Genomic DNA, 26,770 nt, shown 5'->3' on the forward strand with positions numbered 1-26,770 from the left:
CCGGTTATTAGTATTCTATTTCATCGTTGTGCATTTATGTGTTGCGGCACCTTTATTCGGCAAACATGTATTTCTCTCTGATGGGAGCCTGAAACTGGAAACGCTCAGAATTCAGTATACGAGAAAAAGGAAAATATTGCTCGCAACTTTGCAAAATAAACACCAGAAATTGTTCTTTTCAACGTGGAATATCAACCGCGCTGCACTTCTATTTGTACCGCGGGAGAGATTCGTTTCCATAGAATTAATGCAACAGGAAGTGACACCGTGCTATCGTGTCCGACGTGACTCCGGCGTGAAACTGCTTCTTCCTTGTGCACGGGGGGATCATTGACCCTTCCCTTCAAACAGATATCGAATACCCGCGAACCAATCGACGAGAAAGGTCGTCGGCTCGCGTCGGTTCAACGAAAGGCGGGAGAAACCGCGCCAAACGCGCATGTGAAAATAACTGGAGGAGACCGGCGACCAAAAAAAAAAGACGAAAGCGAACGCGGCAAAGTAAGTAAAGTTAACGTCGCGTGCACCTAACCACAGTTACGTATTCCGGCAAAAGTTGTCATTTTTATCCAGCGAGAAAGCTCACTGTTTCCTCACCCTATCCACCCCTTCCGCGTCCCTCTGTATATTCCCCCTGTCCTCTCTATCTACCTCTCTCGCTTTCCGACACGCCGATTGGACGGCAGCTTACGAAAGTTCCAGGTATCCGGAGGACCGCCCACCGGTCCTTCTGTCGCCGGGAAAGTTTCGTCATTCATACTACAGTAGGATGGGCTGCATTGCTACTAATATCGTCGTGGAATACCTGGCGGGCCGGCCCAGTCATCTTTCGAAGTCACGGATATTTTGGAGAACCCGGGGAAGAGGTGTTGCCATTTCAGTAGCAGCGCGTCGGTTTAGAAGGCAAAGGAAGACGGTCGATTAAAATATTGCAGAAAGTATACTTGCGTCCAAAAAAATGGGGAACAAAGGGCAATGTGAAAGGCACGTATCCTCGCGAAATAATTCTCTGTGTAAAAAGTGCCCGTCAATTGTTTGAGACAATGCGTGTCGCTTGGAGTCAAGCGAGATGCTGTAGCATTAATCCTGTAGCTTTGCTCGTCTCCGCTGAAAGGCTCGGAAGCTCGTATCCTCGCGGACTCCGAAAAGTCCGCTATCCATCCCTCATTTTACTGAATTAAAGAAAACGGAGATAGAGTTTCGTCCCTTGAGCCTAAGCTAACAAGCGGTACTTGCGGTAACATGACATTTGATTCATGTTATGATGTGGATTAGAATCGTCGTCGCTGATATCTGGCTTTGCGAGCTCATAGAATGCGGTTTGGTTTCTCATTGAACTTCGCGAACGTTGTCTTTGTAGACGGAGACGCGAGTCTTCGTTGCACTCGCGCGCTGAAAGTAAATTTTTAAACGATGCTCGAAACCCATGTAATTAGACTCTGGCCCAGTAGAACATATTTAACAGGAGCTTATCCGGGGTAGTAAAAAAGTTTCGGTTAAAAAAGCTCCATTAAATCTGGCGGCTAAAGATATAGAGGTATTATGGAGACGAGGACGCGGAAGAGACTCGTTTAATTTATCACCTACTTAAAGTCCAACGATCTCGCGAATAGAAGGCCTTTTTTAACTCCGGTTTCAACCTGCTATCTCTCTCCCGCTATTTCCCCTCCCTCTCCCTCTCCCTCTTTCTTGATCAGCTTTCTTGGCAATTGCTTGTCCCCCGACTTTGAATTGGGATTCTATAGAACGCTCGTAAAAGGATACGTTTCGATCTTGCTAAGCAAGGCGATACACGTTTACACAAACGACTGTACCTTTAGTGCGAATTTTACTCTTGTCGAACGACGATACGGATCATTCGATTCTTTCCTACGTAAAAACCTTAACGTGAGGAGCGTATGTGAGGTATCTCTTCGAAAAATGCTCGTATTAGGAAAAGATTAGAAACTATCAACGTGCCGGTTAGGTACTAACAAATAAAACAGCAGAAATAAGGGAAGCGACATGAACGCGGATATTTAACTTGGAATTTTTATTTCTCGGAACCACCAGTTCAATTTTACAACAGTAAAATAATATATCTGAACGAGTAAAAGCGTGGCATTTTATAAAGCTTATCGGCTAGAAATGAGACTCATTCAAGATCTACTCTTTCTCGTAGTCTTCAGTAATTTCACAGCCTTTGCTTCGTAATCTTTTAATCCCCGTTTCTTATACCGTTTGATGTATATTTCGTTCGTGCTTCGTATGAGGGGCTCTCTCCAGAGAGCCAGCTCTAAGCTATCAATGAATGCTGTTACTATTACTAGCATCGTGTTATAGTATTACCAGCCCTTGAGGAATGATCACATGGCGTGCATCGCGTTACAGGAGCTATAAACTATATCGTCACACGCCTTCGCTGCAGTCAACCGACGGAATAGCCGCAAGGGACGTTGCTATAAGGGGCTGTTGCGTCGCCTAACGCTAACGAGACCTGATGTCTCAATTTCCGAAAGGACGTACGTCTCGCGACAGGGGGCGATTGCGTTGCGGGGGACAACGCCCCGTGCGACGAGGGGTGATACAGACCTGATAAGGCGCTAAAATAATATACAGCCTCGGCCCCGGGACCGGAATCTCCGCGATACGCAATGCCCCCTTCGTGCTCATTCGTTTCTTTTTCCCGTCTGGCTCGCTCGCTCCCTCCGTCCCATCTCTATTTTTGTCCCTCTATTCTCTGCCCCTCCTTTTCTCTTTCTATCCAACTGATTCATCGCCGCGCTTTATCCCCCCCCCCCTTCCCTTCTCGAATTGTTTCTCGATGCTATCCGTGACTCTCCAGTTTGTTAGGGGGATTTATTTGATTGAATATCGACTGCTCGAGTAGCCACCCACGGGTTATAACGGGTGTATCAGTAGCGCACAGATCCCGATTGCGTGGGGGTGAAAAGACGCCCTCGTAATATATACGTGGAAAGAGAGAGAGAGATAGAGAGATATGCGTTATTTTATTACTTCTTGGACGGGACTGATATTGAAGCTTATTATGACGTTGTCTGTATCCTTGACGATGTCGATTATGTATGCCGAATAATTATTATTAATGTCACATGCCTAAAAATCTCGGTATTTCAAAGTGTACATTTGCGTGCAAAGGAATGCGCTATGTGTATAACGCACGAGGAAAGTAGAGAAAAACGAAGGTCGGGCTAATATAAAGTACTTCGTTTCTCATTCTTCTTTGGAAGTACTCTTCAATGCCGATGGAGTTGAAGTACGTCGACTTGAGCAATTATTGAGTTGGAGTCGTAGAAGCATAATAATTTGAAAACGAGGTTTGTTCCTTTCTGGAAAAACTTACTTTTCTTATTAGAGTTAAATGCCGAAGTTAGTATTTCTTAATTGCCTTATAGTTGCAATAAGAAACTAAATTTCACGAATGTTCCGAAGGGAAAGTTTAGAAGACGCAGAAGGATTCGTAAATCGCTAATAATTGGTGTTTGTTGAACATTTAACGATCTTCGTGCAAGCGTTATTTTTATTTCGTATCGCCTATAAAATTGCTTTATATTTTTAACGTTTTCCAACATCGTGTTAAATGTCTGTAGTTTTCTGATTGTTCGAAATTGAATTCATGAAATTGAATTTTCACTTGTGCAAAATACGTTTCAAAAATTTTCATAAATTACTAGACATCGAAAATCTGTATTATTAATAACGTTCGCGCCATAAACGACAATAGGGCGAGTATTAATTCGGCAACACTTTAATCGAGAGCATTCGAAATAATCGCGCGAATCTCATGATCATAGCACAGCCTCGAGGGTTTTATCGGTTTTAGAGGCAAACATCTTTTGTGGACCATAGAAAAATAGCTTCTCTAACGAGGCGTTCGACCGTCGAGACGTGGTTGTATATGTTTGTATCAGTGCCGCAGCTTTTTATTTACAGAGAACTTACTGATAAATAAATGTGCAAGCTAGGAAGCCGTTTGTGATACAAGATTACACACGTAATAAATATATTGTCAATTTAATTCAATAATCCGCATAATCCTAGATAAAACTAAATCTCAATTATAAAAAATCTCAATTATGCTTTCACTATGAAAAAGGGGTGGGATGAATAAGTGGAGAACTGCTTAGTTTCTCGCTTTAGATAGCTACACTCCTGTCTGGCACGCACGCACGCGCTTTCGTAGGGAAGTTCGCATAATAGACCCTAATCCGAATCTAAATCTGAGCTTACGAGATAAACAGTCTATTAGGGAGGACGGGACGTTGCAGCGAACCCGCTCAAAACCTTCGGGGGCCCGAGCGGAAGGGAGGAGGGGGTAACGGCTACATCAAAGGTATCGGATTGATGAGGAGATCCCCGCACTGCCGCATCTCGGTTTATAAATCGGGAGATACGCAGCCCTTTTGCAGTGGTCGTCAATCGCGAACAATTGGATCGAAATACTTTTCTTGGAAAATCATTGCGAAAAGATTGAACGACGGGGAGTCGGGCGAGAGATTTCGAGGGGCCGCGTCGGTTTCTCAATGAAAAATTAAAGGGGGGGTCGATATATCACGACGAGAGCGCGAATTCCGATATCATTGAATCGAGGGGTATGACGGTGGATAAATCTACCTTTCTAAAAAAAAACTTGAGAAAATTGATTTAAATCTGGCTTCTTCGACCCTAAATTTTACCCTCGCCAATTCTTAAAAGAGCCACTTTACCGTTCAGCACTGTAATCTTCGGTTAAATGGGCGTCTGCAACGTTTTCGGAATCGTACGAAGTTTCGTAATGAAATAATAGATTTGAATAAAATAGCTTAAGTCCCGATAAAAGTAAAATGCTTTTTAACGTGGCAAAGTGCTTTAGTTATATCCATGTATCTACACGGAAGAAAAACGTTGTTGAATTAAGCAAAATGAAGTTGTTTGAATTAAACGTTAACGTCACGGGCTGCCACAAACGTAAATAATTCACTCAATTGTATTCGCTGTGGATTTTCATTTCAAGCATTGAACTAAATATTCAGATTATTAAGACAACAATCTGATGTTTTTCATTTATTAATACTGATGTTGTTTCAACGATTTTATTTCAATTACACTGATCTTGTTGATACAACATGATTTGTTTCTCCGTGTATGTATTCTTACATCGTGAATTTATTGGTTCCACTTTTCGAGCATTGAAATTACTTGGCACGATTATATGTTATATCATGTCATAACACGGGTTATAATTTGCGTCGATATTCGCGTAGATTTTTTTTAGGGTGCACTCGATTTGAGTGCCGTTCACTTAATTATTGGCAATATTTCGTTATCGAGTGATACCATGTATCCGGATATCTACGCGATTGAATCTGTGGTGCAAGTGGTTTTAAAACTCCGATAACAGTCGGATATTTGATAATCCGGCCGTAATACGAATATATATATATATCTCGTTATACTTTCTATTATACAATAGAATATAGTGCATATGAAATTGCATACTAAATATCTTGTGTTCGGCACATGTCTCGTGTCTCACCTAGTTAAGTTTATCACGAGTTGTGCACACGTGCGTGCACAGCCAGACGGGAATGTCTGGACATTTCTATGTATTCTATAATTATAGAAATGTCCTGGCCTTCCTGCTTGTCTATTTACGTCTGACAAATAGCCCGTAGATCAGCGACAGTTATTAATAATATATCAGAAGCATTATTCTCTTTACTGATTGTGCAGAATTAATTGTCTCGTTTGTGCGATTGCAATCTCAGTTTTATAAATATTTTTTGCATTACGTCACATTACTTCACGTCACGTCGTTCGATAACGTAATGTCAAACGAATGAAAAATGCTCGCGAAGTCACTTAAATTAGAACGTGAAAATATTGCATTTTTCCAATATATCCTGACTTTAAATGCGACGGAGAGCTATGTCGAAACGCACCGTCAGGCATGTTAATGCTCTCTCCCTTTGGCAGGGAGCTATATTTTATATTTTATAAAATTACATTCTGTCTATTATAAGTTGTGACGTGGGACGCGAATTAATACGTCGACAAGTGGGCGTCGTATTCGTTTTGGCGAATGGGAAACACGCATATTCGCCGTATCGCTGCTTAACACCGGAGGCTATCGATAATTAAGGAAAGCTACGTAGGTGTTATCAAATTTACTGCCAATATACGCGCCGACGTGGGAGGTTAATGTCGCTGAATGGAGTAATTTCTTGTCGTTCCATTACAAAGAGCTATTACTCCAGTCTCCGGAATCAGTCGAAGTTGCGAACGTAAATTTAGTTCGGAAACTTGCAGCGCTTGTGGTTGCTATCGATTACGCGTATACTAAAATCACCGGAAGAAACCGGCGTCGCGACAAACAGGTAGCGTTCTATATTTTAAAAAAAATATCATAATTTTTCATTGAATTTGAATTTTGATCTTCTATCTTTTCGTCGGTTAGTAAAAAAAAAGCAAATTTTACGTTTACTTGCGAAGCGAAATTTCGAACGAATCGATAAATATTTGCTAATACCTTGAAGTAGTATCGGACCACTGTAGCATCTATTCGGTTATAATGAGGGGCTGCACTTGGAAGGCCAATTTTAAGTATGCTCCATTCAAAATGCCATTAAGAGCTCCGTCTCATTCGTACAGAACATTTCTGGGCTCGGCGTATACCGAGCCATCAGCTAGTCGAGGGCGGTATGATTGACGAGCCCTTAAACGAAATGGGATTAATGCGCATACAAATTTCAGACTCTCGGGGGAGTTCATCCCAACTCGTCGATAATAATTATTATTAATGATGAAATTAGCGAGCGGCCGCGTGCCGTTGATTTAGCCCCAAAACGATCCGTGAAAAATCGTGGAATTGGTATCCCCTACTTGCAGATAGTCTACAAAGGTAAAATTTAGATCGGCCATAAATTAATCAGTAATTAGTGATTCCTACAACGTAATTATGTACATTATATAATGTATATTTAATTCGCAAATCGCACAAATGGAGAGAAGCGGGAGAGATAAAGCAAATTCCAATTTGTCGTTAAACCATGTTTAATAGGTGGAATCAGATTAATATTTGCCTATTAGAAATTAAAAAATTAAAACTGAAAATTGTAAACGCTATTAAGTGTGACATGAGATTAGAAATTGATCTTAGTTATCGCAGTTAATCATTTTGTACTCATAACTTTTTGTCTTCGCGACAATAATCTTTGCAAGAGCATAACTGAGATTTCGTTGATGGAGAAATGGAAGCTCGATGCTGTATTTATTTAGTATTTTGCGATATCCGTGATAACTTGTTAAGGAGGGCAATCGACACCGGAGAGAGAGAGAGAGAGAGAATTAATTATGGAGCTAAGGGGTTTCCAGACTTCAAAGGACGCGAGTAAAGTATTTCACGGAAATGGAAATGTAAATGATGGCGTGTGTACGCGCAAATGTCAAATTTTCCAGCCATTTTGCCGGTTGTGCTAGTTAGAGATGAAATTGGCGCACGGCCATATATCGCACAAAGGAACTTCTACAAAACCGAAGAAACTCCCGCGCCGTTGATTTGTGTACCGCACGCAGAATTCAGCAAAATGTACTCTGTAACTTCCAGAGCATATTCCTCGGGAAGCTGTTCCCAGGGAAAATCATAGCTCATCGCGATTTCAAAGACGTAATCTTAGTTAGCGAACTATTTGCGGGTTGGAGAGCTCCTTCTCGCATATACACATCTTCCTGATTTAATCTCTCGCAGACACTATCATTTACCTAATTTCTGTTTTAGCAATTCAATTAAATTCATTTCAATTTTAATTATCCAATGCCTGATCCGGTAATAGAAATGTGAAATTACAAGTGACAAGAATCTCAATCGGTAATTACAGTATCCTCATTTTAATTTGCTTGGACAATTGCGCATAAATTTATGATGCAATTACTCAGGAAATTAATTATTAACCAAATAGAAAGAAGTTCATAAAAATACTTAATGCGTAGGTAAATTATTGTCTAGTAAGTTTCACACAACAAAAATCAAAAGTTTTTCCATTATTCCGAAATGTACAACGTTTAATGAGCACTGAACATTTATTTTCATTCCGTATTTATATCGGGAGATCCGATCTCGAAAAATTGAGGTAGCAGTTTGCTTATGTAGGAAAGCTTTTTAAAGGAAGATCTCCTTTTAGTAGAAACTCGATTATATTATTCTCGCGAGACAGAAAACGAAGGAAATCCGCTCGAGGAGGGCTGGTATAATATAATCTCGCTATTTCGCCATTCACGAATAGATTTGTTCGAGGTTTCGGAATGAGCTGAGAAATCGTCGCGAAGGTTGAATTTTCTCCTATAAAACGCTCCCTGGAGAAAAAGGACGGATACGGCCCCGCTCGTTGTACGGAGGGTGGAATCGGTTTCTCGGATTTTACGAACTTTCGACCGATAACTTGCTTCTTTACTCCCTACCTCTCTCTTTCTTTACTTCTTGCCATTCTTTTTTCCACCTTACTTCTCTCGCGTTCTTATGTCCCTCACTAAGGCGTTTGACGGAACTTAGAATATAAACGAGCCGAAACCCCTCATCGGTACGTCAACTCGAACGCTGGGTGTGGGGTGATAGATCGACCCTTTCGACGACATCGCGAAGATATAAATGCACACCTTTGAAAGGCTAAACTAGCGGAGTTTGCCGGAACGATTTTGCTAAAATCACTCCAATTACAAAGATTACAAAAAATATTTGCAATGCATGTAATCGATACGCGCCATTTAACGTTTAGTCGTGTTTTTGTCTTTCTTTCCTACGAAAGACACATTGGCAGTCACTGTTGCGTCACGATCCATGATTTACCTTCTTTTAATAATTTAAAATTACAGGAACGTGTCCGTAGCTTGGTGAAATAAAATTAAGCAATCGAAATAAAATGTTAAACTAAAGAAGGTACTTGCTGTGTATGAGACAGAAATAAATACGTCATTTCCACATGTTCCAGGTCGATTTCGGCGACGTTTTCATACCGTCTGACTTGAAGGTACCGAAATTGCAAGTACTTCCTGAATTTTCGAGACTTGCACACGGCCTCCGCAGCGGCAACATCAGTATTCTAGACAGCAAGACGATCTACATTCCAAATTTGCATTACGACGGTGGCGGGCCGGACGCTTATTTCTGGGTGGGCAATGGCTCAGAACCCAGTCGTTTTGGTATCAAGGTCCCCAATGAAATGGGCAGGTCAGTTGAACAATCTAATTAACCAAGTAATTTTTCTTTGTCTCTTTCCAACTGTTACTTTAGAAAGAGACAAATATGAATTAAACTAAGATTACAGTTAGGCGACGTTTGGTGAAGCCGGGCCTTAGATCTCTACAAAAAAAAAATATGAGGAATATACGTGGAATAAAAGATGTTCTATCACATAATTATTTTAGAACAACAAGTTTATCTCTATAGATTTTAGAAGCCTAACTTTTACCTTATAATCACTTTTAATAATACAAGTAAGAGCACTGGACTCGTAATTTTAATTTAAAACATTTTATTTAATTTACCGAGGCGATTATTAATCTCTAATCTAATTCGCCGACAGTTTGGCACCATTAAGAGGATACCAAGGAGAGGACATTGAGATCGTCTTGCCGGGGAACTTGACGGTGTACGACATCAACTGGCTCGCGGTGTGGTGCGTTGAATACAGACACAATTTCGGGCACGTTCTAATTCCAAAGGACCTCGACGTTCCTCCGGCTCTCGGCCAGACGAAAATTACGGTAAACCAAAATGAGTTCTCCAATCCGCCGGCCTGATACGTCCCAAAACTTTCGTGCCTTACGTATCCTCATTAACGTTCACTATGAAATGATAATGACGCGGCTCTGCTCTTTGATATGCATGATGAAAAGCTTCGCCTCAATGGAGATGAATTGAATGCACTGTGGAGAGGGACGTTTGTGTCTTTATATTTGATAAAATACACGTAGCCGCTAATATTTTAGATGCAATAAAAATCATCGTACCAGCAAGGATCTTACTTTGATCATGCTTAAGTAACTGTACAGTATCTTCTTGACGCGAAATGACATCGAGGATATAGATTTTGCCTTGAGAAATCCTCAATCTTGCATCTCTCTGACAATGTAACGAAACCATTGTCGAGTTTGTCGTTCATATTCAATCATTGTATACTTTTTAATAACGTTGCTCTTGATTTCCGAACGGAATAGCCGCCGTGGTGGTACAATCCAGTAAGTAGCAACGCGATCGACGCACGATTTTGTTGTAGAGAGATAATCTCCCTGTGATAAGGTCACAAGTCACAGGCTCACGACCTTTTCTTTTTCAGACGAGCAGCACACCGACGCCTAAGGTGAACAACTGCAAAGAGATGTTAAATGGCCGTATTCAAGTGCAGTGGCAGCTGAAGGGCGAGGACGTGCAGATTCGGGTCTCGGGACGCATCAACGAAAACCAGTACGTGGCGTTTGGATTGTCGGGTGAAGAAGGCAAGGCCGAGATGATCGGCGGCGACGTCGCCGTGATCGGATACAATAAACGAAACGGAAAGTTTATTGCCGAAGATTACTACATGTCAGACACGTCTCAGTGCGATGGTATGAGGGGTGTGTGCCCGGATGAGAGGATCGGCGGAAGGAACGACGTGGTGCTCTTGCGTGGGGAAAGGAAGAATGGCGTGACAACAGGTACACCTCTATTCTATACGTTATAATCGATGGCATTGCGATAGGAATGGAAAAAAATAACATATAACTAACTGCTACGTTTATTCCCTTTGACAAGTTTATTCTTTACGCGACTTAAAGAATGCTCGTCTTATATAAAATACATCTACTAGTTATATAAATTTATTAATTAATTATGTAACAAGATTTATGAACAATTTTTTATTAAATAGGTTCAATTTTATTTAACAGATAAGTTAGAGTGGCATGAACGAGAATATATACAGGAATTTTAGTTGAAAATTTATTTAAATACTATTTGTAATTTTTCATGTTACAACTGGCATGTACAATTATATTTGGATGTGTTAGCATCAATTTAAGGATTTGTTGTATATCAAGTAAATTAATGCTGCAATGTTAAGCAAAATCGTAAGACTCGAAAGACTCGTAACTTGTTTTTGTAAGACTCACAAGATCTAACTTGCGAATAAGTTGCGATTCTATGCGTACCGTATACCATACGGTCACTCGTGGAATATATACGGTACGTATAGAATTGCAGATGACGAGTAATTCTCTACTCGTAAGTTCTTATAAGTCTTACGAAAACAAGTTACGAGTTTTACGAGCCTTACAATGTACACGAAACAGGAAGTATCGTTAGTATAATGCGATTTATTTCAATTGCAGTTACGTACACACGTCCGATGAGAACCAACGAGCCAGAGAAGGACAGGATGATTCCGGAAAGGGAGACTAGCGTGATCGCTGCCATCGGACTTTTGAATTCGCAGGGCGAAGCCAATGCTCATGAGAGATTCGATAAGACTACCGAGGATATTCGTATCGACTTTACGTCGAAGAATGTTCACGACTGTACAAATTCCTTGTACAATATTCCGGATGAACCTGATCTTGAACCCTGGAAGCCGGCCGTTATCGACGATAAGAGTATTTTCAATGCAAGAATTGGGCCGACTGGTTCGAAAAGAGGATACACACGGATCACAGGTTTGATTATACACATATTACGACCGAATTATATATCTAATTGTTATCTGTTAAGTGAAACCGCACCATCCTATATTAAATATGTGCAGAATAGTTGATAAAATTTGGAACGTAATTAAAATAGAATTTAACTAAAAACTAATTAAGAGTATCTTATGAAAGTATGTTGTGAAAATAATAGTATTTTATTATAAAAATAATATCTGCTGTATTAATTAATTTGCATATATATTTTTTTCACTTATTCTAACGTTGTGTAAAATATTGAACAATACTAATATCTAAACAGTACTAGATCGTGATATACAATTTTGAAATTGTTTATGACTTTTTACCCTTAAAATGATTAAATAGTTTTTGAGGCCGAGGTCGATCGGTGATCAGTGATATTGCAATTTAGGTACACCCTCTTGGGGCATCGCATGGTATGTCAATGATTTGCTGATTCCGGAGATCATCGTGGAGCGAGGAGAAACTTATACCTTTATTGTGGAAGGTGGAAACGATCCTGCCAATCCTGCTAAGTAAGTCATATTTTCATTTGCTATAACACCCCTTTCAAAGTACGCAGTGTGAGCTCGGGGTCGCTATAATATAATGTTTCCAGTATGATTTACATTGCGAAACACATTGTTAGGCTTTTGTGAAATATATATCACTTCGATATAGATATCATCCATTCTACATAACTGACAATCCGGAGGGTGGTCTCGGACAACACCCAGAGAGAAAAGGGCAAGAAAGAATATTTGCTGGCGTATCGTATGAGCCTGACGGATATCTTTTCCCGATTGCAACCGGTCGTTATTGCGAATGGGTCCGCACCACGGTGGATAACCCGGATAATTACAAGACGTTTAAGAGCTTCTTCGAAACGCTCGAACTCAAATGCGACAAGGGCGAGCCTGCTAAACTTATATGGACTGTAGAGAAAGACACGCCAGACTTAGTTTACTATCAGGTACGAACTTATGAGGGGAAAGCTAAAATTTTAAACGATCACCTCTATATATATTTTAGTAGTGGAAAATCTTCTTATATGGTTTATTCAATTTTTTGAGAAGATGTTTAGTATCATACAACTTCCTCTTATTCAGTGTTTTACGCACAAACATCTGGGCTGGAAGATTCATGTCGTCGACCCGGGGCGGAGGCAGAGAAACATTAACGGTGTCAGTCAAGTTTTGCCTGCGTTTACAACGTTCGTGGTGTCCGTCATCGCACTTGTTTTATTCTCAAGATGAATCATTGCGTTTCCTTTTTTCAACGCGGAACAAATAACAGAAGACAAAGATGACGACGAAAACTGATCGATTTAAGATGATTGCGAGAGCCACAACAATGTACACACGATTGTTAAATCGACGAAACGCATACAAGGTTGTAAGAAAGTATTTAGTACGTAAGATCTACTTGTAAGGTAAAAGATTAGCAAAATATTTTTAAGACTTATCAGATTCAATATTTCATACTATATATATATATACACATACAAGTACATGCATACACATATACATGTATGAACATGGACGCAAAATTTCCATGCTCTTTGACACAAAGTCGAGCTGACAATAATGATTAGAAGTGAGTAACTAATGGAATTCTGACAATAATCATGATCAGGACTGAATAACCAATGAAATTCTGACAATAATTATCAGAACTGAATAATTAATGAAATTTGGACAATAACGAACGATCGTTCATTATTAAGGGGAGGATATGTCAAAACGATATCCAGGGACGAGCTAACTAGCACGTAACTATAGATATAAATTTGATGCGGAGAAATGGAGGTGCATCATCATGTACAATGTAAATTTTGCACAAAACTATAGTTGATCTTAATATAACTTTAAATCGACGATAATACGTAAGAAATACATTTATAAATGCTGTCGACTTGACAATAATACGTAGAGTAGTCAATCGAAAGAAAGAAAGAGAGAAAGAGAGAGAGAGAGAGAGAGAGAGAGAGAGAGAGAGAGAGAGAGAGAGAGAGGGGGGGGGGGAAAGAGAGAGAAAGAGAGAGAAAGTAACGAAATGTGAATTATGTACAAGAAAGTAAAGAAAAACGTAATACTTAAGGGTGATGTGCAAGTTACAAACTATCCCCTATACGTGTAACAATGCTATAATATGTATATACTATAGAGTGGACCTTCCTAAAACGGAATGAAAGTATAAAATGTGCCTTGGGTACAGATAATAAATGTCTTTAATTACAAGGATTATAGGACCCACTCGGCAAAAGGACACCGTCTAGTACTTCGGAACTGGTCTCTTGTGCGTGAAGCGTGTCGCAGTAAAGCTACGGCTTATATTTTATAGAAAAAATATTATAGAAGAAAAACTATCAACAAAAACTATTTCTTCAAATATTCAATACGGTCTTAATTATGCCGATACAGCTACGATTGTTAAGCATTGCATTCGCGTGTGTTTCACGAATAGCAAGAGTAATTCTCACAAGTACAATAAAGGAAAAGTAAAATTATCAAAAAATAAAACTATTAAAAGATGGCTTGTGGCAGACATTTCATAGGTATAACTCATATCGCAAAACGTACGAGTGGTATGTAAGACGTGCAACCAAGAGAAATCAGAGGAATACATAATCAATTTAGAGTAGTGAATTTAGTGTAACGTCTCTCGTAATGTCGAGTTTTAAATGTGTGTCCAGCTCCTAAGTGCCGGGGTGTCCGCGAAATTCGCAGCAGCAAATTCTTTGCGATTCAACCGCTTATCGCACGAAGACCAGTCTGTATTTAATTACGTACGTATATACACACACACAAGTATCATACATATACCGAACAGAACTCTTTGGAACTTACATTATCTAGCTTTACGAAGGATCAGGCGGTAAAAAAAAAAGAGAGAAGCGTTATATAGGGTCTCGTACTAATTACCGTAAGTAAGTAAATAACAATAAGAACGTTTAATCGATGTTTGTGTCGCTGAATTTTCGATATGACAATACTTGAGAGCAATCACGATCGATAACGAGATCGTTGCTCGAGACGTAGGCTATGTCGCTATATTTTTCATCCGTTCGTTTTTCTTTTTCTAAGGAAAGAAAGTAACAGATTCTAGTTTGTAAGTGGATAAAACTCCTACTTCTGTGAATGACAATAATAAATTATCAACTTGCAGGATTTATAATAGAAGCGGGCTGCTCCCAGAAAAAAAAGACCATTTTCTTTCTTAGATCAACTATACTCAAAGGTAACAAATTTACATAACGAATTACATGTGTACGAATCAATCATACGCCCATATAAATGTACGAGACAAATTATAAGCCGTGTACTATTCTGCAATAAAACATAAGTCGTAAGTCGCGTAGGTGAAGTGTTCCATTCGCATGATGTATATTTACAGATAATATAGACAATAACGTATAGATAAATACATCGTTCGTAGTGTGAGTACAAATAAAGTTTTACCATAATTTCAGTGTTTAACAAAATTAAGTTAAAAATATTATATGAGTTTCAGTCTCAATGTTAGTTCAAGTCATAAATAATTATCTTGTAAATCGTTATGTGTCTAAATTAATTTCGCGTAATTAAAATAAAAATTAAAATTACGTGAGGTAAAAAGAAACGCTAGTGTACACTTGTATTAAGTTTCAAGAGCCGAGCTTTATTTGCTTACTTACCTTACTATTTAGTTATTTCTCCAATTAGCCGGTGCGTATTTCTATTTTTCCATGAGCAGCCCCCGATATAACATCCCAAGTTGTTAGTTCATAAGAGACAAATAATAGCTTAGGTCCTAAGGGAACTTTTTGGCTATATTACTGTACATTAATACGTATAAAAAGAGGATAAATGACGTGTTTGTGGGAAGCGCCTCAGGAGACTAAATTCAAAATATTAGTCGTCCGGCACAGCATGAGAACGGTTACCGTCAATGTTGTACAGTTTCAAACGTGATTTCGAATTGTTAGTGGTACTTAGCGTGTAATATTTACAACTCTAGATCTATCTTTGAATTAATATAACTAAAACGGTCTACTTATAAGCTTCCATCCATGTACGGTTACTACGTAAGACACGTGGGGCGATAGAGGTGCGAGGTGAGATAGAATGAAACTTATCGCGTTACCATGTACGAATGCAATTTACGAACGCAATTTTCCATAAGCAGCGGATTCCGATGAAAAACTAGGTATATAAACATATTAACGATAGGTTTTACAAAAGAGTTTTGGAACGACGTCTTAGCGCATCTTCCGTTGCGTTTTAATTGCAATGCCTTTTTAGATTTCATACGTTTTTTAAAACCTATACTTACACGTGGAAACAATATCGCGAATTTACTCTGAAAATTTACTCCGATATTTGATAATTATTCACTAATACTACTGATTTATTAAAAACAATGGTATACTCCGATTATTAGGAAGTTTTTGCAACTATATATGTATCTCTACGTATTACAAAAATTTTTATCACAAATGACAAAAGAGAAGTTTTATAATTAGTGTAAACTAACTGTGAGTTAGTATCGGCTCTTATCACTTTGCGTTTACATCGCTATTCATTATATTTCATTACTTCAGCGTTGTATGCAAATTTGACACGATATTGCAAAAGCTTCTTTCTTATTTCCATTTTGGCTTCTCTTCTTCGCGCGATTATTGTTTACGTTTCAAAACTGTACAACTAGCTTAAATTTGTATACGCGCAGACTAATATTTCAGACAATATATTATAAAAACGATCGCTTTAATTACGAACGGTCTTGTAACTTCTCGGTAAGGGGAATAAATAGCCTGTAAGAGTTCGACATAAAAATTATTTTAAAGTTTGTATTACTTGTAAGCAAGGAACGAAGCGTTGTTAATATGTACGGAACGATGGAGTCGAATCATACCGCGTTTAATACCTTTGCAAATGTTGCGTCCCGCAGAAAATTCGTCTGTGGTGTGTAAAGTCGCAATTTTGGAACGGTTGCAACAACATCAGCGTTAATTATATCTTCCTTCTATATTACTGTACACGGAAAAATGCGAATTAATTAACTCTGCAACGACAAAAGAGAATCAAAAATGCTTTTCTAATCTCAATCTTAAAATTTACGGGATTAGATATCCAGTTTAGAGGAAAATGAATATTCCCCGACTTTTATTCAATTTTTTTATTTTCTTGAGCACTCGCTGTCTTCGAGTAGTGATGCCATCAATAATAAAACAAATAAAAAGACTGAAGGTTCAGCGAACGCCAGTCGATGTTGATGTATCCGATTTCTTGAAGAATGAATTGCGCAAGAATTGGTGATCTCGCGGGAAAAATTTCATTTCAGGCAGGACACTCATTTTTAAGCACTTTTTGGATACACCGTTCCGCATACGAAAAGCGCATCCGTACCGAAAAAAAAGTCAGGACATCTCACGTAGCGAATGAAAGTATTAGCCGGCGAACGAAAAATTGATCGTCTTGCAGGACTAGCGCGCGCGTGTCGAAATGTATCAGAGGAAACGTTGAAATTGTCAACCCTTTCGTTTCTCTTCAGCATTTACGTGTTAGGATAGATTAACTAACAACTAACTCTACTAATCGTCTAACCGTTTATCGCGGACACTCTATCCAAGACGCTCGTTTACCTCCTGTTTCAAGCAAATGCACGAGCTATACGAGTTCAAATTCGATAAAAATACTTGCAGGAATGCCGAAGGATTTTTCTGACAAGGCATCCCCCTTTTACCGCGGGGATGTCACGTTAGATAACGTACCGTGCTGAAAGATGGGAAATAACGATCTTCTCGAGTGTTCGAATCTATCAGATATTGTCATCAAACATGTTGAATTAATTTCGAGCGAATACGCAAATCAACGTAGGTGGCTGAAAGTTGTCTAAAGGCGTCCAAAGAAGTTAGATACTCAAACGCGTTGTAGACGTGCGATGTTTGGAGCGCTTGGAAGTCTTCTGAGATCTTGTTGTCTTTCGGCGCGGTCAAGATCCAGGTATTTGTCGCGTCTTCGGGCCTCCATCTCACGTACTGAGACAAAAATTCACGATGGTTTTCTCATATATGCATTAGAAAAACGTTATTCTAAACGATATCTCTGTAGCTATTCATTCCGAAGCAAGTTTACCTAGAAATATATCAATGCTCATTTCATCGTCGCGACCACGTAAAACACTTAATGGAAAGTCAATCCTTACTGTTTAAATCGTAATTTGACATATCTCGTAAGATAAAAAAAAAAGTCGGGCAACGTCGATCGCGGAGCACGCGAGCGTCGTTAAAATTCCGATTGTTTAGTAGATAGGGGACTTTGTCGAAAGTGTTAATTTTCTTTATATAGTCTATATGTAATGTACCGTATATTTCTCTCGGTTTACCTGTAGCATCATTTAGAAGGCGCACGCGTCCGATCTTCAAAATCAAAGCCACGCGTCCGAAGAGAGGGAAATTTCGGCGAAAAGAAGACTGCTCCCCGTTTCTCGACAGAAAAAAAAAAGCATCGTTCTCTTTGACAATAGAATAGAACACGCAATGAATCATATCACTGTTGCTCTTTGATGCACGACATTCGTTCAGACCTTTATAGAATGCGTCGTCTTATTTCAGACATTGTTCTTGCATTCCGCACGAGGATTACGTGTTTCGTAATCCTCGAAGTATCTGTTGCCATGCGCGAATTTATATTATGCGATCAAGATACGCGATTAGCAAGTGTCTGTCAACTGTAAAACCGAGTTCTAAGTGTCGCTGCGAAATGTATCTCAGGATGTTCTGCTCTTTTACGGACTATGAGTTTCGTCGCACGTTTCACATATTAATCTTAATGGCTTTGATAGCGCCACATTTATTAATAATTGGGTAAAAAGAGCATATCTAAGTAATCACGAGGTATATGATATATTATGATTACGAATTATTGAACATTGTATCAAATTTTATATTCACTTCTTGTGGTTGACAATAAACTGGTTTTATAAAAAAACAAAAGGGGGTAAAAAAAAGGACTCGTGAAAATTGTCCGTATATTTAATGCGACGGCGACTGCACGAGCGTTAGATCGATATAAATAGCGTGTCGCTGTACAAATAGGTTTATACATTAATATGTTACACGTTTGAACTTTATTTAGGATATCCCCAAGGGTCTTTCTTCTGGTCCATTAAGATGAGAGAGGATTCGCAGATCTTTTTGAATACCTCGCGCAATCTTTCCTTCGAAAATACCTATAAGGCCAATGAGTGTATTAATATGCATGCTTTTTATAAAATTTATATTTAAATATGTTACGCTAATTCGTACATACTTTGTACAGCTGATATTGGTCGGATGCAAGTATGTCAGCCAGTTGAATGCAACCGTCGTGCTCGTTCATTTCCGACATAACCGAGTGTAACAGGAGTATGACCTTAGGGATACAAAGCTCGCGCAGTTTTTCCAACTGATGCTCCCTAAGTTCCTCCTCGGCCGTGCACGGCTCGTCGTTGCTGCTCTTCGAATCGACGAGCCAGCCGCCGTCGGGGAACAATAAGACGTTAAATAACAATTGTTTCACAGCCTGAAAAGAAAACAGATATTTCGCTTTATATTCTTACATTCGCTTATTTTATTTTGCAGGGATATTTTTCGCGCACCTTCGTATGATGTTGCATCGTAGATTTCCATCTTTCGAATTCTGAGCTGTACTGCGTCTTTCTGTGCTCGTACGCAACCTTTTCCGTAAACGTGGCATACGCCGACAACTCTTCCGGTGGCGTAGGTTTACCGTGATGATAATGCGAGAACCATTCGCCGAAACCTTCCTGAGCGTCGAGATACGTTTTATAGCAAAGGTATTCTCTTACCGCCGCAGCCGTTTTCTTCGACAAATTGTTAGTCAACGTAAGATTCGTGAGTGTGCAATCTATAGTCGGACACTCGACCATAACCGATTCGATCGAATCTGATGGAATCTATGCAACATAAAAAGACACTACTGTTAACTATCGTTTAACTGCATAGTTTCCTATTATGAGATAGGCTCCTAACATGAGATAGCGGAGTTTCTGTTAAATTAATAGGCATCGCCTGTTGGTTCCACCATTTATATTAATTTATTGCCCTTGGAGTGAAATCTGTTTAGTCGAGAATTGATTGTTAGATCGTGTGATCGTTGCGAAAAAAGATTTGTGATTGAATTTGAATGTTGAAAACCTACCATCTCATATTAGAATCCTATCTCACGATAGAGAACTTTCCTGTACTAATCAGAACAATTCACATTGCAGAATCCTTTATAAACTAAAAGGTAAAAGAATTCACATAACAATTGACATTTAGTATCTTACTTTGTTAAATGCTTTCCGCGCCGCATCGATCTTTTCGTTGGTCAGGAAGTATCTAATGAGCGCGTTTGTTTGCCGTAAAGCTTCTTCTCTTTGACTTTGATAGAAGATGAGCCAATCGAGACCATTAATCTTTTCCATATCCGCCTCGGTAATAGTCCCTTTCAAGTCCGTTGGGTCGGATTCAATGTTTTTCTTGCGTATATTTTCCACCACTAATTTCGTAATCGCTTCTACATTCAGGTTCGCGTCTTCCGCAGCGTTCAAACATTTCTTGCGCTGTTCATGCTCTTTAACGCTCTCTAAGTAAGAGGCATAGTTGGTTATTTGATCCTCCTGTGGTAACGTGGCCGTGTAGAACGCGATTAAAATCGGATCACCCATCTCGATGAGGACGCGAACGTACGCTAGCAATACTTTGTCTTCCACTTTATCCCTTGTACTTTTCCCAATCTGTCGGAAGAACAGTATCAGATGCGCCAGGAATCGGAGGAACTGCGAGTCGCAGGCGCCGACGTCTATCATACTTTCGATCTCTTCCATCAATTTCGGTATTTGATCCAATATTATATATTTTTGTATCAAATGATCGGGTACGTTAGACTGGGCGCGTATTATTGGATTTTTCGACGCGTGCAATTCCTTGAACGCGTCTTCCAGCGAGATTTCATTTTTCCAATATTCCTCCGGCATAATTGTGTAGATTTTCACCATCATTAACCTCATTGCTGATTCGACTTTGATATCTAGAAGGCTCTTCACGTACGCCCACAATGCGTCCTGCCAAGACGATGCTATCTGCAGCAGTAGTTGGACATTGCCGCAAAGACTTGCGTATATGGCACGATAGAATGCACCTGTGCGTAAGTAAAATAACGTTCGATTAAACAAACAGTTTAATCTACAATGCGTAAGCCAAGTTAGTGTCGACGAAAAATTTTAGCATTTTGAAGTGCTGAGAAATTATTTTAACAAGGTACCCTACAATGATTATGACTGCGATCTTTTTTGTGGCGACATTAAGTATATTATTACCTATGCGTTTATCTTGAGATAGTTCCCAAGCGCACAATTTCCAAAGGCTTCTATTAGGATTCCCCTCGATTGGTAATTTAGTGTCCGTCAATGGATTATTGTAATTCGGATCGTGATTGGGAATCCATCCTAATAAACACGCGGCTCTCCAAGGTTGACCACAGTGCACAGCCAGTGCTTGTGCTTTCTGAAGACGTCCGCAACGTACCTGTGATACACATCTTCTTAAATGCACTTATACTTCTTTCACCTCTCCAATTTCTTACTAGATAGCTTTATATTAAAAGATTTACACAAGTTATAGTTATAAAAAATAATTAAAAGAATAAAAGACACTCGTTCTAATAACAAAATGAAGAAAGTTGAGGCCAACAATAACAGCTTTAGGTGACAATATAAAACGTACAATTTTTCTTTTGAATAATATAAATATACCTTGCTCATATTATAATATTATATTCGTCACCTGCTTGTCGTTATTGGCCTCAGCTAAGAACAACAGCCCATGCGTACCTCTATAAACATTCTTTTTTCAAGTCTGGTATCGTCCTCTCTGTCTAGATCGTGCAGTGGCCTACCCTCTCGTACCGGTGCGTCGGGATCAAGGGACGAGACCAGCGGCCTGGACGAGCTGAACGCAATTCCCAAATTCCGATTGTGCAACTGATGAACCGTATTTTCCCAGGCTACCGTTTTATCAGTGAAGAGCTCTATCGACGGACATCTGTCCGCCTGGTCCAGGGCATTCTTTTCTAGCCAGTCAATAATCAATTGATACTCCCTGACGTAGCTCTCGGACTTGTACAAATTCTCTATAACGTCCTTCTCGGAGATGTAATTGTTGCTCGCAGGTGCATCGTGTTCCATTTGCGTGGGCATGCCAGCGCTGCTTATGCGGTTCTGGTAGAGGCAGTATATCAGTCTCCACGTGTTCCTCTCGCTCTCCAAAGAACTTTCCTCTTTCGCTATCTCCGTATTCTCAACCTTCGACTGCATACCTACCGGACAAAGCAATACTTCGCTCGACACCAACGTTTCGCTACAAAGTAATCGGACAACGAAAAGAAAACAACTGACGCTTCCGTATCCCTCAACACGGTGAACCTGGGGTAGCTCAGTACAAACAAATACCAAAGAGGTGGCCAAAGGCCACGGTACCTCTCATTATGTCCAGCGTGTCGGTGCAGTTCTGTATGAAGTCCGCGATGGTGTCGAAGACCTGCGCCTCGGAGAAGTGCGCCTGTACGCTCTGCAGGAAGTCGTAGTAGAGCTTGGCCTTGGCCTCCCGCCACGGCTCGTTCGCCCGCAGGATCGCCCCGGTCGCCGTGCCGTCCTCCATCATCTCCTTGATGGTGACGTCGTTCCTCTCCGAGCGCAGCATTATGTCGCGGACCTCGTGGGGCGCGAGGGTCAGCGAGGAGTCGAGCTCGACGTTGTGGAGCTTGGCCAGTCGGGACACGGCCGCGGCCCGGTCGGCCATCCCCGGGCTCTGCGTGTCGCCGAACGTCTGCCTGCTATCGTCGGCATCCCGGCGCGGCTGACCGGCCGGCTGCAGCGATATCCTCTTCGGGGTGATGCTCCGCTGGCCGCTTAACCTCAGGAACGTGGTGCGCGGACCGTGCTGGCTGAGCAGGCGAATCGACTGGTCGAGGTTCTCCTTGACGTTGGCTGACGAGTCCATCGCGGTGCGGCAACGAGATCTCGGCGTCAGAAAGTCCAAGGCACCATGCGAGAACGTGGGCTCTCGCTCCTCGGGGCAGACAAATACGCCGGTACGAGCGCGCCTCGACGCGATACCAACGTTCGACGTCGCCCCCGTGCCGCCGACATCTTCCACGCGCCTGGGGACTTTTGTGACGTAAGGGTGAGAGGCGTTCGAGAGCGGCTGCGACATCTCCCCGCGCTCCCTCGCACCAGCCGTTCAACAAGTTACTTGACACAGCGGCGGTTGGAGCAAAACAATCGGGATGGACGACGATAGTGAGGTGAGTTCTCCTCCCCTCGAGGATGTCGGGGAGCGTACATCTGTGCGTGGAGAGTAATGAGCGTTGTCGGCTTCGTTACGAATAGTTGTTAAATCACTTTCGTCGATGGCTGTTGCAGATAAAGCTTGACAGTAATGTCCCAGGTAGCCAGTGCACTGGCTGTCTGGGATAATACGCTATATTTATTGTGAATGTTGCTTATTACTGGAGGAAGTTCTCTCTTATGAGGTAGCGGTTTTTCAACACCCGAATTCAATTACAAATCTCTTTTCGCAACCGAACAGATATCGCTCCAAGGGTAGAATCAGCTGACGATATACCTATCTGACGGAGACTCCGCTATCCAATATTAGGATCCTATCTCATAATAGAGGACTCCCCTCTAATGACTATTAGGAATAGTCTTGCGAATGTTAATCGGCGATTAATTGAAAATAGGCAGCGTCGCTTTCGTCCGACGATTCGATTTCGGTTGCGACCGGCGCCGCGAAATGCCACGAGGGGGATATGTCAGCCGAGGAAGCCGCCTTGCTGCGACTCTTGCAGACGGCCATCTCGGAGACGACGGAGGAGAGCGTCGTGTGTACGAAGGAGATAGCGACTTTACTGGCCAAATTGAATCTCGACGCCAAGGCGTTACCCAGCGACATAAGGGAGGGTTTAGAGAAGGTGGCGTCGATCCTGAAAGCCGAGAAACTGTTCGAATTCGACGAGACAGCGCTGCGAGTCGTCAGAGAGCGGAAGAACATAGAGGAGAAAAGGCGGCAGCGAGAGGAGACGCGGATGTCCGTGATGTACGATAAATTGTTTGGTATTTCCACGAGATTGCAGACGAAGCTGGATCATCTTCAACATGCGGTGGACTCCCTTGAGAGCGACGTTGACGGCACGGAGGAAGACAAGAATAGCGTCTATTGCAACAAGGTTTTTCTGTCCAAGAAACTGGAGGAGTACCAGCAGGCCGTGGAGAAATTGGAGGCGGATTTGAGCGACATGCACGTCGACGAACGCTACTCGGAGAAAATATTGGACAAGTACAGACTGTATCTGGAGAGGACGAGCTACTTGGCGGATCTCAACCAGTCGCTCGTTCAGTACGGCGACTTACCGCCGAGCTTGCTGCAGGCTAAATTACTGATAGAAAGCAAGAGAAAGGAGTACGAGGACTTGGAGCGGATACTCTTGGAAAAGACTCAATAAGCTCGAGCTTCAACGACGCTTAAGCTCCCCGCAATCTCGATATATTTTCAGTATTTGCAATACTCATCGTACAGATGCCTCTAATTTAAGAATAAAAGACTGTGTTAATTAAAAGAAAAAAGAAGTACAATCGCAGTACAAATCTTGTACAAGTCGCAGTTTTTAGAAACCGTATTTCGATTTCGTTTGATTCCGCGCCACTCTATTCTGTGCCCACTGATTCTTGAGTTCCAGTTCCATGGCTTTGGCCTGATGCGCCAGATAAGTTATCTGATGCTTCTTCTTGGACTGGGAGTTGACCCCGCCGCTCTGCATGGACACCGGCCTGTGCACAGTCTCCTCCGTCAGCGCCTTCACCAGCCACTCTCTCTCGTCCGGTTTTATGTCCTCCCCGTTTATCTCAATTATCTCTGCTTCGCCGATCTCCTTGCGCTTCACACCCCGTTTACCGCAGAGATACTCGATCGCCTTCTCGTCGAAGGCAACGTTGCCCTCCACGTCGACGTTGTATTCCTGCTCCGGAACAGGCAGCTTCGGGCCAACCTCCGCCTTGTTTTTCAGTAAGATCTCTTCCTTCGGTAAATTTATAATGTTACTCGTTAAGGTTTTGCTCGACTGGCTGCCCGTCGGAGTATCGGAAAGGGAGGAAGAGCTGCGTGTCTCAGGATCCTCTGCGTGTTTCACGAACGAAGCTTCGGTATTTGGCCTATGTACAAGTTCCGCGGACAATTCCGAGTCCAACAATCCCGCCGCGGAGCTACCCGGTGTATCCTCGTTCGCAGCTAGCCCGAAGAAATCTATCGTCCCGTCCTCTTCGTCGGAGCTCTGTTCGTTACGCGACTGATCTGTAGTCAGCCTTTTTATCTTGGAATCACTCGCACTGGATTTCCTCGGCGTCTTCGACCGCTGTACATTCGCCTTTACCGCTGTGTTCTTAACGGTCCGAGGTACTAGAGTATTGTTGCGTGCTGCCTCTCCTCTCGGCGGCACCAAGAGGGAGAAGAGTCCACAGCCCTTCTACAACAAACGATAATTCACCAGTTAACTCTAACTTGCTGCATTTATCCGGGGAAGATGTTGCAAACTTACCTGCGACGGTTGCACGACCCTGGGTGGTTTCTCCTCGCTCTCCTCCTCGAGATCCTTAAACTGACACGAAATGACGGGTTAACGCCGAGTGCAATAGGACCGAAGACCTGAATATATGTACGCGCATACCTCCGATAAGGAAGGCACTGATATCTTCACAGTCTGCTTCTTGGCTGGCCTCGGGATTTGACTTGCCGTTTCTCTCTTCAACAGAATCTCGTCCTCCACTTCTTCGACGTTGCCCGTGAAAGCGGGATCCTTCGGTCTCGGCAGCGTGTCGAGAAATTGCTGGAAATTACGGTCCGCGCCGCCGCTCTCTTCCTCCTCATCGTTTGTACTGTGCGATTGTTGTACTACTCTCGGAGCAGGTAGGGACAGCTTCGAGTTTACTTGCACGATATCGTTCGCGACAATCGGCACCGCGGGCTCGCTCTCGGAGCCCTCGTCGCTGCTGTCGTATGCCACGAGGCTCATTTCCGATCAGGAATACGTCTCGCGCTCGGCTTGTGTACACTCAAACGCGACATTAACCATCGCTAACCATCACTAACGGTGCTCTCAGATGCTCTGACAGATTTTTACCACAGTATAAGAAAGACTGTATTTACGTTAGATCAGCACCATTGACGCAGAAAGTCTGAGAGTTGACACACGGTCCGGGTTTAGGTAATCTAGTGAACCTCAATCAGTCTGGCCATAAGGCGGCGCCTGTGATTGGTCCGCCATTTTTCGTCGATTTGCGCTAGTTTTATAAAGCGGTAATTATTCAGTCAGAGAGAAATCTGAGAGATTTCTCTTAAGCCCGCTGCAGACGATGCTATTTTTCCTGCTGGATTGCTTGCAATTTAGTAAATTACTATCATTGCACTACTCAGCATTCAGGATTCCTAGTAATTTACTAAATTGCAAGCAATCCAGCAGGAAAAATAGCATCGTCTGCAGCGGGCTTTATTGAAAGACTTTACTTTTGGAACTGTTTCATTACGTATTTTCTGACTCTGCCAATAAAATTTCCACTTGGTGCATGTCTGCGCTATGCATTCGGATATCCAATTTATAAAATTTACATTGTCTACATGAACAAAATTGATGTAAATATCATGCAGATAATTTGTGTTGATGTAATTTTGAAATTCACAGCTCAATCCTGAAAAATAAGCGTAGCATGAACACGCACAAAGTGGAGACTAATATCCGTATTCATAGTCGTTCCTCAATTCTCAAGGTTAGTCTGTCTTTGTCTCGCTACTACGTTTTACCATACGCGAGACAAAGACAAACTACCCTTGAGAATTGAGGAACGACTATGAATACCATGGTAAAGGCTGATTTATGATGGCCGTAACTGTTAACTTATGCCAGAACCGGTAAAGTTCGATACTGGGATTTCAATGCTTTCGTTCAGAAACCCATTATGAACGAAAGCATTGAAATCCCAGTATCAAACTTTACCGGTTCTGGCATAAGTTAACAGTTACGGCCATCATAAATCAGCCTTT

At 41.5% G+C, this 26,770-nt stretch overlaps 4 protein-coding genes across 5 annotated transcripts in view; 2 read left to right on the plus strand and 2 right to left on the minus strand.

Moving 5' to 3' along the window:
- The window catches only part of LOC105565970 (protein Skeletor, isoforms B/C), a 52,979-nt gene extending 39,359 nt beyond the window's left edge, over positions 1–13,620 (plus strand). Inside the window, exons 5-12 of the mRNA XM_012019604.1 lie at positions 8,964–9,202; positions 9,558–9,738; positions 10,192–10,212; positions 10,311–10,668; positions 11,341–11,661; positions 12,062–12,185; positions 12,331–12,622; positions 12,759–13,620. Coding sequence (XP_011874994.1) covers positions 8,964–9,202; positions 9,558–9,738; positions 10,192–10,212; positions 10,311–10,668; positions 11,341–11,661; positions 12,062–12,185; positions 12,331–12,622; positions 12,759–12,905 — 1,683 coding nt within the window. The 3' untranslated portion in view covers positions 12,906–13,620. The remainder of the gene's footprint in view (positions 1–8,963; positions 9,203–9,557; positions 9,739–10,191; positions 10,213–10,310; positions 10,669–11,340; positions 11,662–12,061; positions 12,186–12,330; positions 12,623–12,758) is intronic.
- Positions 13,621–18,628: 5,008 nt separating this feature from the next.
- Positions 18,629–22,959, minus strand: LOC105565973 (nuclear pore complex protein Nup107). The gene is made up of 7 exons (XM_012019609.1): positions 22,156–22,959; positions 21,511–21,995; positions 20,998–21,205; positions 19,966–20,819; positions 19,273–19,590; positions 18,945–19,196; positions 18,629–18,864 (listed from the first exon to the last, which is right to left on the minus strand). Exons 1-7 carry the CDS (start codon positions 22,889–22,891, stop codon positions 18,763–18,765), a joined length of 2,955 nt encoding a protein of 984 aa, XP_011874999.1. The 5' UTR covers positions 22,892–22,959; the 3' UTR covers positions 18,629–18,762.
- On the plus strand, positions 22,885–24,303 carry LOC105565972. Of its 2 annotated transcripts, none has more exons than XM_012019607.1 (2): positions 22,885–22,982; positions 23,421–24,303. In XM_012019607.1, the coding sequence occupies exons 1-2, from the start codon at positions 22,965–22,967 to the stop codon at positions 24,180–24,182; spliced, it is 780 nt and encodes a 259-aa protein (XP_011874997.1). In that variant the 5' UTR covers positions 22,885–22,964; the 3' UTR covers positions 24,183–24,303. The 2 variants fall into 2 exon arrangements, with proteins under 2 accessions (XP_011874997.1, XP_011874998.1); XM_012019608.1 differs by lacking the exon at positions 22,885–22,982 and adding an exon at positions 23,024–23,169.
- Positions 24,208–25,919, minus strand: LOC105565971 (proline-rich protein PRCC). Its single transcript, XM_012019605.1, has 3 exons — positions 25,401–25,919; positions 25,272–25,331; positions 24,208–25,199 (listed from the first exon to the last, which is right to left on the minus strand). The coding sequence occupies exons 1-3, from the start codon at positions 25,743–25,745 to the stop codon at positions 24,345–24,347; spliced, it is 1,260 nt and encodes a 419-aa protein (XP_011874995.1). The 5' UTR covers positions 25,746–25,919; the 3' UTR covers positions 24,208–24,344.
- Positions 25,920–26,770: the final 851 nt, after the last annotated feature.

This window comes from Vollenhovia emeryi, unplaced genomic scaffold, assembly GCF_000949405.1.
Source record: "Vollenhovia emeryi isolate VEMERY1.0 unplaced genomic scaffold, V.emery_V1.0 DF939148.1, whole genome shotgun sequence".
NCBI lineage: Eukaryota > Metazoa > Arthropoda > Insecta > Hymenoptera > Formicidae > Vollenhovia > Vollenhovia emeryi.